The sequence below is a fragment of the Polypterus senegalus genome, chromosome 15, assembly GCF_016835505.1.
Source record: "Polypterus senegalus isolate Bchr_013 chromosome 15, ASM1683550v1, whole genome shotgun sequence".
In the NCBI taxonomy this organism is placed as follows: domain Eukaryota; kingdom Metazoa; phylum Chordata; class Cladistia; order Polypteriformes; family Polypteridae; genus Polypterus; species Polypterus senegalus.
Window position 1 is genome coordinate 46,657,446 of NC_053168.1, and position 13,806 is coordinate 46,671,251.

The window sequence follows — 13,806 nt, forward strand, 5'->3', positions numbered from 1 at the left end:
ACAGATAAAGGTAAGGAAAAAAGTGAGAGCCTTACCAAATTATTAAATTTACTACTGCCACTGCCAAAGGCAAAACTGATGATAAATTAACTGATTAACATCAATCGATCAGTTCTTCTCACACCACTACGCAACTTCCTACATATATTTGGTATCGCTAGGTGGGCCATACAACAGAGATCCCTCAGTTATTTCCTACATTACCAGTGCTCCACTTAAACATAGAGTTTTGTGTTTTCAGATCTTTTCTGCAGGTGGCTGCAGTGACACAGTGGTCATTACTTCTGCACAATGATTTCTGCACCTGATCTTTTGTTTTGTACATTCTCCCTCTATCTGTATAGATTTTGCCTTTGAGTACTCTGGTTTTCCTTATAAATTCCAAAAGAGGTAAGGTTAGGCCAATTGGCGATTTCAAATTGTTCTCTGTGTGTGTGCAAGTGGGTCCAGCAGTGAACCGTCTCCTTTCCAATGGCTAGTTCCATTCTTACTTGCTTCTGATGCTATTTCGATGGGCCCTGGCTCTCCACAACTTTTGATTGGATTCTGCATGTTTGAGAATAGAATATTTATCTCTGCTACAGCACAGGTGATGACTTTAATACTACACTATCTGTTTTGTCTGTAGGAATGTACAAGAAATGCATTTTGCTGCACAAGTACTAGTAAAATAACATAGCACAAAAAACAAACTGCATAAAGAAACCTGATAGAGTAAAACAAAAAATATTTTAATTATGTAGTACTTACATCTATCTTTGGTGTATCTAAATTTAAAAATGATTACTTGTTTGTTTGCTCTGTTGGATCAAAGACATGCTTTATTTGAAAAGGTTAATGTTGCTAATGGCTAGCAAATATACATGCTGCTAATGTGCCATAGATACTCGCGTACAAGTCGAAAAATTTATACCTTAAAATTCATTCAAAAAAACAGGGTCGACTTATCCACGGGGCAACACAATTTTCCATAGAATTTGGGTAATGGCACAGTGCTTTTATTTAAAACAGTCAAAATCAGTGTTCAAAGAAAACAGTGCGGTGATTCAAAAAAACTCTTTATTAAATAAATCATCCATAAAGCAAACGTGGATGTTTAAAAATAATAAAATAGAAAAAAATTCCTTTAAAAACCCGGCCTAACACCCAGGCTTCCACACACTCGCACTGTCTCTCTCTCTCTCTCTCTATCTCTCCTGCTTTCTCCAGCCACCTCCGTCTTTCTTTCTCTTCCTTGTTTGTTTGTTTGTTTGTTTTTTTTTTAACTCCATTTATCTTTCCTCTCTAACTGACTCGTGCTTCTCTTTATATGCAGAGAGGACATAGCAGCTGCAGCACATTAGCCACAGGAACAATCACAGATGTGGGCAGTCCCTCACCTGTGCACTAGATGAGAAACGCTCTAACCGCAGATCGCCCTGCGGATTGCTAAGTCGCGAGAGTGGTGATTATTTATTTAAAAACTAAAACGGCCTTTGCTAAGAGAGCTGTGGACCCATAACACCATGTAAGCCTTTGTTGGAATTTCAAGCATCGGCTGGCTGGTGTACTCAGTTTGTGAATAGATATGGGCTGTGCCTTCGTCAGCGAACAAAAATAGAGCAGAAGCTGCTGAAAGATCTAGAAGAAAAGGTCAGTTCCTTTCATAAATTTATTTATCAAGCAAAGACAAAGGCATGACTTTGATCTCAGTAACATTGGTAACATGGATGAAATGACATTTGATATGCCGGGGAATCAAACTGTAGCAGGTATTGGTGAGAAGACCATACTTAATTAAGTTTTACCCTCGACTTATATGTGGGTCATAACAAATTGACTAATACGCGAGTATCTACGGTAATTTGCTCAGTGTTTCAAAGATGAATATGCGTAGAGGAAACTGAAATTATTACAAAATGCATTTAGTTAATTCACCATTAAAATTTTCTTAACACCTATATAATCAAGTTTTTAAATTTATTTTTAGGCCTGTAGTAGTTGTTGGTGGCTCCTCCGATCAAAATCAAGAGACAATGGGAGCTTTTCAGGAGTTCCCACAGGTAACAGCCGTAAAACAGATAAATATAGAAGTGTGTTTTTCTCTTTTAAGTGATAAATATTTTTTCAAGCATAAAAGATAATTTGGGTAAAAGTAAAATGTTATTGGTATGTTTACATTAGGTTTTTTTTTTTTTATTTGCACTTCTTAGGTTGAAGCCTGTAGGATGTACAGTAAATTCTCTGCAAGACCAAGCTGTTTGGAAGCTATTCCTATAGTTGTGGAAAAGGTACTGAAATTACATTTTATATTAAAATTTATAGCATAGCACCTGTAGCACATAAACCTTGGGAACCCCCACATATAACACCTGTTTTAAGCACTTTTTATTAACTTTGTAATGTATATTATTTGGTTGCTCTTTTCATTTTTAAACCCACTTCATCTAATTTAGGGTCACACTGGGGGGCAAATCCTTTCCCTGTAGCACTGGGTACAAGGAAGTAAACAACCCTAGCAAGATTTTAGTTACTGTCATCACATGGCTAACTGTTGTAGTTCCCAACACTCACACTCATACAGAGACCAAAGCAGGACTGCCAGTTAACTTTACCTGTATGTCTTTGGACCTGTGGAAACAAAACTAGAGTACCTGTAGGCAAATCCTTGCAGATGTAGGAAGAAGGTTCAAATTACATTTTGGTGCTGTATAAAAATATTATATGCCTTTTACTTATTCTGTAATCAAGTGTTTTAAGTATTAGATGTTCAGACATTAAAAAGAGAAGTAGCACATTTTTATTTTGGTTCAACTTCAAGAAAATGTACACAATACAATATAATAGCAAATGTTACTATAACAAATACTATTAAAAAAAAAATCCCAAACATACTCTGGGTGCTATATGTTTGTCTTAGAAACTTGCAATTATTAAAATGTGAAATTTTCATTGTTCATATTATATTGAAAGTAAATTGTGCACACTGTTTTCTACGTTATATACATACATGCACATTATATGTCAAAGGTCCTCCTTCCCTCACTGAAAGCAAAGATATAATTTACATTACTATGTATTTTTATTTCTACATTGTTGTTTGTTCCTCCATTTATAGTTCTAAGCTTACCCATTCCCTAGTTTAAACAATCCTCGACTAATTTACTCATACACTTCCCCAATACATTGGTGGCCCTCCGGGTTCAGATGTAACCCATTGTTCCAAAAGGAGTCCCAATGCCCCATAAACCTATATCCTCCTACCCTGCATGAAGATTTGAGCCACATGTTAAGCCTTCTAATCTCCTCGATCTTACCTACTAGTCCCTGGCACAGGGCAGAACTTTAGAGAAGCCTACCTAGTTCTGCTTATCAGCCTGGCAGCTAACTCTTTGAATTTGGGTTGTAGAACTGACAGACTACCCTTATGTATGTCATTTGCTCCAACATGGATAATGTCAACTGGATCCATCCCTGCCCTGGCCAAGAGGCTATCTACCCTTCCAGGGTGGTCTCCCACATATGCACCCGGAAGGCAAGAAACCATGCAAGACTCTCTGTCTCTGGAGCAAACCTGCACTTTAGTCACCCTAATGATCGAGTCCTCAACTATCACTACCGCTCTTTTTCAGCGAACTGGCCCATTGGGGCTCCTCATCCCTGCCTACAACCTCAGAATCATCAGAGACACTGTCCAGCTCCGCAAGGACCTGAAAACAGTATGGAAACTTATATTTCTGGGGTTGATGCCCCCAGACAATGTGCACCCTTTACCTTACGCCTTGTGATCGTGACCCACCTGTAGCCCTCATAGACAGCTGGCTCCTGTAAGCTATCATCTAAAAAAATCCAACATCCAACAGGACTTGCATTGCACTGGCCTCATTATTGAAATTTGATTTAGGATTACTAAAACTACCTTAAGTTTTTCTTTCTTTTTTTTTTTTTTTAATTAAAATTAAATGATTTAATCTGAAATGGTAAAACTAAAAAATTTAAGCCAAAGAAATTAGACTATAGAACTGCTACAGCCCTTTCTGGCCCCTTAAGCTCCTGTAATATTCTCCCTTTCATCTGCATGCTTTTTGTTCTTCTATGAGGTTAACTTTTTACTTTTCTCTTGGTCTCATCAGACCAGAGGATCTTATTTCTCACCATCTCAGAGTCCTTCAGGTGTCTTTTAGCAAACTCCAAGATAGAACTTTTTGGCCTTAATTCTAAGCGGTATGTGTGGAGACAACCAGGCACTGCTCAACACTTGTCCAATACAGTCTCCACAGTGAAGCATGGCGGTGGCAGCATCATGTTGTGGGGGTGTTTTTCAGCTGCAGGGACAAGACAACTGGTTGCAATCAAGGGAAAGATGAATGTGGCCAAGTACAGGGATATCCTGGACAAAAACCTTCTCCAGAGTGCTAAGGACCTCAGACTGGGCCGAAGGTTTACCTTCCAACAAGACAATGACCCTAAGCACACAGCTAAAATAACGAAGGAGTGGCTTCACAACAACTCTGTGACTGTTCTTGAATGGCCCAGCCAGAGCCCTGACTTAAACCCAATTGAGCATCTCTGGAGAGACCTAATAATGGCTGTCCACCAACGTTTACCATCCAACCTGATAGAACTGGAGAGGATCTGCATGGAGGAATGGCAGAGGATCCCCAAATCCAGGTGTGAAAAACTTGTTGCATCTTTCCCAAGAAGACTCGTGGCTGTATTGGCTCAAAAGGGTGCTTCTACTACCCAATTGCCCAGCAGTGCTTCAGCCATTGGATTTGGGCATCATTTGCACCCTGAAAGTGTATTATTGCAAGGAAATACTGAGAAAAATTCCCATCAGCATAACTTGTAGGCAAGAGATTAAAATTAACGCAAAGCAGCTATTGAAATTATTGCAAATGCCTGGGCGCAAGTTAAAGAAAGCACTATAGTAATAAATACAGAATCTTATTACAACAAAATTTTTGTTACAATGAAATATTTTTTAGGTCCCTCGGAGTTTGTTGTTATATAAATCTATCGCGCAGCCTAATTTTTACAAAGAAAATCGCGAAAAAGTTTTGCCCTGTATACGACGCTCGTTGTGATTGTATATGAAGCGTTTAGAGAGAGAGAGAGAGCGCGTGAGCCCAAGCAGAAGAAGTAAACATTACAGAATTACATTTCCTCGTGATTGACGCGCACTTGATTTTCAAATGCTAATTTTCGGGAAAAAATGTGCGTGTGGTACACACGTAAATACGTTAAATCTATCTATCTATCTATCTATCTATCTATCTATCTATCTATCTATCTATCTATCTATCTATCTATCTATCTATCTATCTATCTATCAGGAAGTAAGTCCATCACAGGGTGAACACACTAATATACTCACCCATACGTGCACCCACACCACATGCACTGGTGATATTACTCCTTTAGTATGTTGGTCTCATCTTGTGCTTGAAGAAAGACACATAAATAGATCTGAGTTCTCATACCCTAGATCTCAGGATAGAAAATTTAAGAAAGGTTTAGTAATTGTAATGTTGCAAGACACAGTTCTAAGAAACAGCTGGTAAAGAAACCAGTGACAATAGAAGGGGTAGGCACAAACAATAAAATCAAAGAAGAACGTTAATTGGTGAAAAAGACATTTCCAATTCTGCAATGTATTTTCGCAGAAACTGGAGTGTAAGATAGTTGGTTATTTTTTGCTGTCTGCGCATAAAGTGAGCAGGAATGCACCATGGTGTAAAGTGGGAGTGTTGAGAACACCAGTTGTGTAAAACAGTCCTCATGAGTATTATCTGCTGTTTGTTTGTTTGTGTGGGTTTATTCTGAACTCACTACTTTCATTTCTTTGGTTATAGAATATGTTTGTTTCTTTTATGCTTTGAAAATTTCAAATCTGTACCATCACAACTATGTAACATGGGCTTGAAGATGGGCTTACGGTGCAAGGTGCATAGTAGTGCTCTTCAGGTTGACTAAGCGAGCTATGGCCATATTGAATGCAGGACACTAGGAGACATATTCAAAGTTTGCATGCTGCAACTGGGGTTGTTTGAGTAACTTTCCTTTAATGAAGAAGCATCATATGCAGTGATGGTCTGATAAAGAACCCAGTGATAATTATAAGGCAATGATTAAATTATCTCTTTTAAAAAGATAAATAATGTATTGTATACAGGGGGTCCACGGGTTACAACGTTTCGACATACAACGTTTCGAGTTTACAATGCTCACTCCCATAAAAACTTGAGACATGAGAAGGAATAAGGGTAAGGATTTTTTTTACACTCATTTTTTCTGTTACTACAGCACAGTGTACAGTACAGTATACTTATGTCCTTTTTCTGAAGCTTAGATTTTGTGTTTTTATGTTCTAGATTATGATTTTGCAAATGTGTTAAGATAGGTATGTTACTTAGGCTAGAGTGTGTTTCGACTTACACCAAAATTCGGGTTACATCACTTTTGTAGGAATGGAACTGTATAGTAACCCGAGGACCCCCTGTATTGCACTCCTAATTGGATTATTTAATTTTAATTTCTGTTTTTAACTTCCCAATATATTAATTTTAGTGTACCTGACTGGTGACCATAATTTATGATTATTCCTTTTACTGAAGTCCTTTTATCTCCACACTCTCCATTATGTGTATTCACCTTAACATACATCTTCATTTTCAGGCAGTTAGAGCCAGCATTTATGGAAGGCCTGGTGCATGTTACATTGACATTCCCGGAAACATGGTAAATGCTAAAGTAAACAAAATAAAAGTGCGGTAAGTTTGATCAGCTATTTTATAATAATCTTTTCAGAAATGGAAAATAAGCATTAAAATTATTGTTTTTTTTTTTTTCTTTAAAGGAAAATATCTTGCTGCCTTCCACCACCTGTAAGTTTGGCTGAATCTCATGCTGTGTGTAATGCAGTATCAATTCTCAAACAATCTAGAAGACCTCTTCTCATCATTGGCAAAGGTAGTACTACTGTATATGTTTGTTTATGAACCCCTTTCTATTGACGTCTAATGTGACTCACCACACAGTTAATGATGATGGCAATACATTAGTAAAAACATTTCTGAAAAGATTAGATGTCTTAATGGTTTGCTGTTGTGACTACATTCCTAGATACTGTACATAAGTGGTACTTTTTCTGTTGTTTCTGTTTTATACATTTCATTAGTAGGGCTGTAGTTTAAAAAACAGCAGACGGCAAACAATGATGTTGTTAAATCCATGGTTTTTGCTTAATGTTCTTGTTATGAATTTCTAATATTTCTGCATTAATCTTCAAAAGCAAATATGTTTAAACAATCATCACGCATAAATCAAACTATTATTTGTTTATTAAGGACTGTTTCAGGTGAAAGATCACATTTACACATTGCAGAAAAGGAAACGATTCTGACAAGGTGGCAGAGCGTTTTGCTTAAGAGGGAAAATATTTATATAAAATATACAAATTCTTCCACCATCGTGTCTTCACCTTGCATTAGCAGTTTAAGGAACACAACATGAAAAACCCTAAGTGTTAACAAGCACCAAGTTTCTTGTGTACCATTAAGTAATAAGTCTGCTTTTAGTTTTGATTCCATGCTGCCATTTGAATGCACTTGGAATATTTTCACATTGTGCTTTTTTAAGGAGTGTTAATTTCATTGAAGCTGGCAGATGTAATGCCTGCTACTATAAGCACTTATCCAGGTTACAAAGTGAATGTCTTTAGATAATTTAATAGGTTTTTTTGATTAGGTAAAAATTAAATAATAAATCAGGTTTACAAAATCATGACGCAGGCCAGCATGAATTTATAGTTTTCAGAATTTTGCATATGGCATAAATCTACGTAGGCATTCATTTACACCTATTCTGTATACTGCTACATAATATAATGTGAATTCAGATGTACCACAGTCTTCGGCATGTTGATGATTTAAAAAAATAGTTCCACTAAGGATGCAACTGTTCAGGGCCTGGAAATTCTTACTCTGCATGTAGATCATGATGTATAAAGGTGTTATTACTTTACTGAACATTAAGGTCAGGCTAAAGAACCTATTTGTGACTAAGGCAGATATTCTCCTGGTATGTACTGCATACTCTAAAACTGTGATGTAGAGCTGCTTGCATATACTGAGGCTATGACAGCTTTGCAGTGTTGAAATGACCAATTTAATGGTAGACATTTGTTAGTCATACAAATGAAAGAAACCACTGCCACTGTCTCAAATATTATCAAACAATTTCAGTAATATTGTAAAATGAAATATTTCAGTAAAGCTTTTGTAATGTAAGGAATTATTATTGTACAAGAACTGTTTATTTAGGTGGGCAGGAAAACACAGATTATATGGAATTCCCATCCACACATTTATTAGACTCTAAACCAATTAGGAAGTGAGACTACTGTACTACCTGGGGACTCAGAGGTGGGCTCCCCTATGTCTGGGACTGAGGTCACCGAGGCGGTCAAAAAACTCCTTGGTGGCAGGGGCCCGGGGGTGGATAAGATACACCCGGAGTTCCTCAAAGCTCTGGATATTGTAGGACTGTATTGGTTGACACGTCTCTGCAACATCGCATGGACATCGAGGACAGTGCCTCTGGATTGGAAGAGCGGGGTGGTGGTCCCCGTCTTTAAGAAGCGAGACTGGAGGGTGTGTTCCAACTACAGAGGGATCACACTTCTCAGCCTCCCTGGAAAAGTCTATTTGGGGGTTCTGGAGAGGAGGGTCCGTCGGATAGTCGAACCTCGGATTCAGGAGGAACAGTGTGGTTTTCGTCCTGGTCGCGGAACAGTGGACCAGCTCTACACCCTTAGCAGAATCCTGGAGGGTGCATGGGAGTTTGCCCAACCAGTCTACATGTGTTTTGTGGACTTGGAAAAGGTGTTGAACCATGTTCCTCTGGGAATCCTGTGGGGGGGGTGCTCCAGGAGTATGGGGTACTGGACCTCCTGATAAGGGCTGTTTGGTCCCTGTACAACCGGTGTCAGAGCTTGGTCTACATTGCCAGCAGTAAGTCGAACCCGTTTCCAGTGAGAATTGGACTCCGCCAGGGCTGCCGTTTGTCACCGATTCTGTTCATAACTTTTATGGACAGAATTTCTAGGCGCAGCCAGGGTGTTGAGGGGGTCCGGTTTGGTGGACTCAGGATTGGGTCACTGCTTTTTGCAGATGATGTTGTCCTGTTTGCTTCATCAGGCCATGATCTTCAGCTCTCTCTGAATCGGTTTGCAGCTGAGTATGACGTGGCTGGGATGGGAATCAGCACCTCCAAATCTGAGTGCCCTCTCAGGGTTGGGAGCGAGATCCTGCCCCAAGTGGAGGAGTTCAAGTATCTTGGGGTCTTGTTCACGAGTAAGGGAAGAATGGAGCGTGAGATCGACAGGTAGATTGGTGCAGCGTCCGTAGTGATGCAGGCTCTGCATCGGTCTGTCGTGGTGAAAAAGGAGCTGAACCGTAAGGCAAAGCTCTCAATTTACCAGTCGATCTATGTTCCTACCTTCACCCTATGGTAATGAGCTATGGGTAGTGACCGAAAGAACGAGATCGCGAATACAAGCGGCTGAAATGAGTTTCCTCCGCAGGGTGTCTGGGCTTTCCCTTAAAGATAAGGTGAGAAGCTCAGTCATCCGGGAGGGGCTCAGAGTAGAGCCGCTGCTCCTCCGCATCGAGAGGAGTCGGATGAAGTGGCTCAGGCATCTGATCAGGATGCCTCCTGGATGCCTCCCTGTCGAGGTGTTCCTGGGAAGACCCAGGACACGCTGGAGGAAATATGTCTCCCGGCTGGCCTGGGAACACCTCGGGATTCCCCCAGAAGAACTAGAAGAAGTGGCCGGGGAGAGGGAAGTCTGGGCATCTCTGCTCAAGCTGCTGCCCCCGCAACCTGACCTCAGATAAGCGGAAGAGGATGGATGGATGGCATAGATATGTTACACAGTAACTGTTGTAGCGTATTTACCCTTAAAAAGTCAAATATAATGTGACCAAATAACAACATGATTTTCTCACTCATTAACATTGTTTAAAAGTCACATTTTTTTGCCAGCCAGCTGATGCCTAACTGAAGCCAGCTGATGTGCGTGTGTGTTTTTGTGTGTGTATTTATTTGTGAATTTTGCTTTAGCAATAAAACACCCCATAGTTTAAAGTTTAATGTGACTTACATTATGGATTCCTAAAATGTCATTCCTATTTGCATCCCAATTTTGTAAATTGTCAGGTAATAATAATAGTATCAATCCACTTATTCTTTAGTTCTAATTTTTGTACGTATTATTTTCCGTAGTACTGGTGTCGTCGTGTATGGAGGGATTACTTTCTTATAGTCGCATTTTCAGGTCTGAAAGGCAAAAATCAAATTAGGTATGTTGCAATAGCAATGTTCGACTATTACTACCCCTACATATACTGCAGAAACACATATAAGGTCTTTTCCTATATATATGTGTGTGTGTGTAGTAACAAAAGACACAAAGAACGCATAAAGGTTTGTGGCACCACTAGATGTTCCCCATATAACTTAACTAAAACAATAAAATTATCAGTGTCATAATTTTGTTCATGATTGGTGTCAAAAAAGCCAAAGGAAATCCACTGTGATTCCATGTTGCGTTACAATAAAATGTGAAAATGTCCAAGAGGAGTGAAACATCTTTGTGCACCTACCAGCATATCAAAATAAGAATACTCCCAAAAATATTATAAAAGCATTTTTGAATATTTAATTTTACTTATTTAATTAGAACATAACAGTACTCTGGTTTGGCAATTAACATGGGGCTTGTATTCAATATAATGTAAATATACAAATTATTCAAATTAAAATTACTGCTACCATTTTACTGCATAGTTTGTCTTTTAGTATATAGCTTTTTCACTTCCATTATTTAATGAAGTGTTTATAGCAAAGTTTTTAATCTGTGTTTGTTTCATTAAGATTTAATTCTGAAATTCAATTTCCAGTTTTTAAAGATTGGAATTGACAATATGAACATGCACAAGTAAAATCATGTAACTTGTGCTCATTTTTTTTTTTAAAGTCAACTAGGGGGCTTTGCCCCCTGCTTGCTTCGCTTGCCATCCCCCGCAGCTTGCGCTTAGCACCAGCCACTTTGCATCTCTGCCGCTCATGTATGCGGATTTCACTTTCACCAAACAACAAATCTTTTTTAATTCTCGCAGATACGCCTCTTCATTGGGAAGAAACACTTTTCCCTGATGGCAAAACGAATTAGACGATCTACGAGTCTCAGATTTAGTTAAAATACAAACAATATAATCAATCTCTTTTCACTGTTCCGTTACTTCACCGAGTAACAATTTCTGTTGGTCGTGTTTGTGCTAATGAGATCTTTACTATCATTTTTTGTGACTTTCAGATTTTAATACTTGCATTATCTCTAACCTGCTCTGCAACATTTTTGAATTCTTTACGACGTTCTACTTTGTCACCTACTCTTTGTCTTTTATTTCCGGCCCCGGGCGTGGTTAAATCTCTTGGCACAAAGTCTCGCCTTGCGGGACGTGAAAGTATCTCTCTGAAAAAGTCACGTCTCGTCCCAGGTTAAAAAGTCTCATCCTGTCCCAGTATGTTTTTATTATAATAGAGTGACATATGATTTTTAAACTCTCTAATAACGCTGTCTTTCATTCACTTGTTACTTCTCTCATATAAAAAAATCTGCATTCAGATTCCTATTTTCTGCAAGTCATTAATGTTGTTATAACATGGACAAGACTGAAAACATCAACCTTTTTTGTAGGAGCCGCTTATTCCAAAGCTGATGCGAATATCAGAGAGTTGGTTAATGTATGTGGATTTCCATTCTTGCCCACTCCCATGGGCAAAGGAGTTGTGCCAGATGATCATCCAAATTGTGTCTCTGCAGCACGGTCCAGGTATTATTTGTATTATGTTTTAAAAGAATGGCAGCAACATTTACAAATATCATTTTCAAGGGTAAGTTCAGTATTTTTCAAGTCAGTTGAGATAGGCAGCTGGTATAGGCTTCAGCTTTCCCATATTCCTGCTGTCAATACGTAGGATAGGAAGCTGGATGGATTGATGAATGGATTCTCACCTTTTCAGTTCTTAATGCCTGATTTACATACTAAGTGTCTGCTCAATATTTCTTCTTACTGAAGCATAGGTGTGGATTATCAATCTAGCAACAGTAGGCAATCTTTGTGACAGCTTTATAGGCACAACTTTACACATTAACATTCAATAATGACTATCCAAAGCAAATCTACACTGAGTAAGACCAACAGGATAGTTGGCAACATAAAATGCACAGCCAGTCTCCTGTTAAAATGGCAGAATCTCACAGCAGTGGTTAGCTTTTTGTTTTTTTACCTTTTTGTAATATCTGTGGCAGATCAATACTCAATAACATTTTTGGGTTGAAATCTTGACATTTGGGAAGTTTTAAGGATTTTTTCAATAACCTCAATACTCGATAACCTGTGAACTCATTTACCCTTAAGCCTTATTGTAAGTTATTTTTTAAATTTTATTTAAAAAAAAACCCTGTATGCAATACTATACAACAGGAAACGATCATATTGATGCAATATTATTTACAAATGACATTTTGTTTTTGTAATACAGTTCACCCCTGTGACGATGTGAGTTGGTTGCATGCTCCCATCATCTGTCCAAGAGCCCTTGAACCCTACACCGTCGGTAATGTTACCGTTGAGCTTAGCAGTGAGGCACAACAAAGCAAGGGGATGGTGCAAAAGTTTAAAGTGCTTTTATTAAAACTATCAACAAAAAATGTTCAAATTAAATAAAGTGCAGTGATTCAAAGTCATTAAATAAATAATCCATAAAATCAGTTGTGAAATGGAGGTAAAAACCAATAAATAGAAAAGCAATCCTTTAAAAACGAGGTTAAAACACAATGCAGGAAAAACAGTCTTTTAAAAACAAGCCCGGTGACGTCTCTACCTGGCAGCTCCTCAATAGGGGAGTCGCCCTCTCAGCAGCTGAACTTTTCTCTGCTCCACTGGTCTGGAGGCCTCCTGATCCCTGGCTTCGGTCGCACACTCAACCCAGACTGAGGTTTGATTCCCTTGACAACCAGGACACTCACGTCAAGGACTTCACCAACCAAGCCTCCCAACTCCCGCTGCCTTCGCAGCCTTACGCGGCCTGTTGTCCTTCAATTACTGGTCACTCCAGCTCCTTAATCGCTTAGCTGGAGCGACCGCTTCCTTCAGCCCCACCGAGGCTCTTGCGTGCTCGCTCTCCTTCTCCCTCACACCGGCTCTCTCCATGCTGCTTCCTGCTTTCTCCTGCAACCTCCATTTCTGTTTCTCTCTTTTTTTTTCCTTCCCCCCAGCCAACTCGCGCTTCAATTTATCAAGAGGGCGAGATAGCTGTGGCAAATCAGCAGCACCGAGCACAATCACGGATGTGGACAATTTCTCACCTGTGGACTTAGGCAAGAAACGCCCACATCACAAGTCATACCGGGACCTGCTTCTGCCACACTGAGATAGAGATAGATAGATAGATACTTTATTAATCCCAAGGGGAAATTCACATAATCCAGCATCAGTATTCTGATACAAGGAAACAATATTAAATTAAATAGTAATAAAAATGAAAAAGCAGACAATAACTTTGAGTTATGTTAGCATTTACAGTACTCCCCCGGGTGGAACTGAAGAGTCGCATAGTGTGGGGGAGGACCAAAAAGAAGCATGATGCTAAAATGAAAGCATAGTCCTAGAAAAACCTCATTATTTCAGTATGCTTAAAAATGAATCCCAGTGCAAAAGTTTTGATTAACATTCCAGTTACTGTATACTGATTTAA

General features: G+C 39.0%; 1 protein-coding gene across 1 annotated transcript in view; it reads left to right on the plus strand.

The window, feature by feature from the left end:
• The window catches only part of hacl1 (2-hydroxyacyl-CoA lyase 1), a 60,928-nt gene that overhangs the window by 19,717 nt on the left and 27,405 nt on the right, over positions 1-13,806 (plus strand). The window contains exons 5-9 of the mRNA XM_039736362.1: positions 1,970-2,042; positions 2,193-2,270; positions 6,658-6,752; positions 6,839-6,951; positions 11,744-11,879. Coding sequence (XP_039592296.1) covers positions 1,970-2,042; positions 2,193-2,270; positions 6,658-6,752; positions 6,839-6,951; positions 11,744-11,879 — 495 coding nt within the window. The remainder of the gene's footprint in view (positions 1-1,969; positions 2,043-2,192; positions 2,271-6,657; positions 6,753-6,838; positions 6,952-11,743; positions 11,880-13,806) is intronic.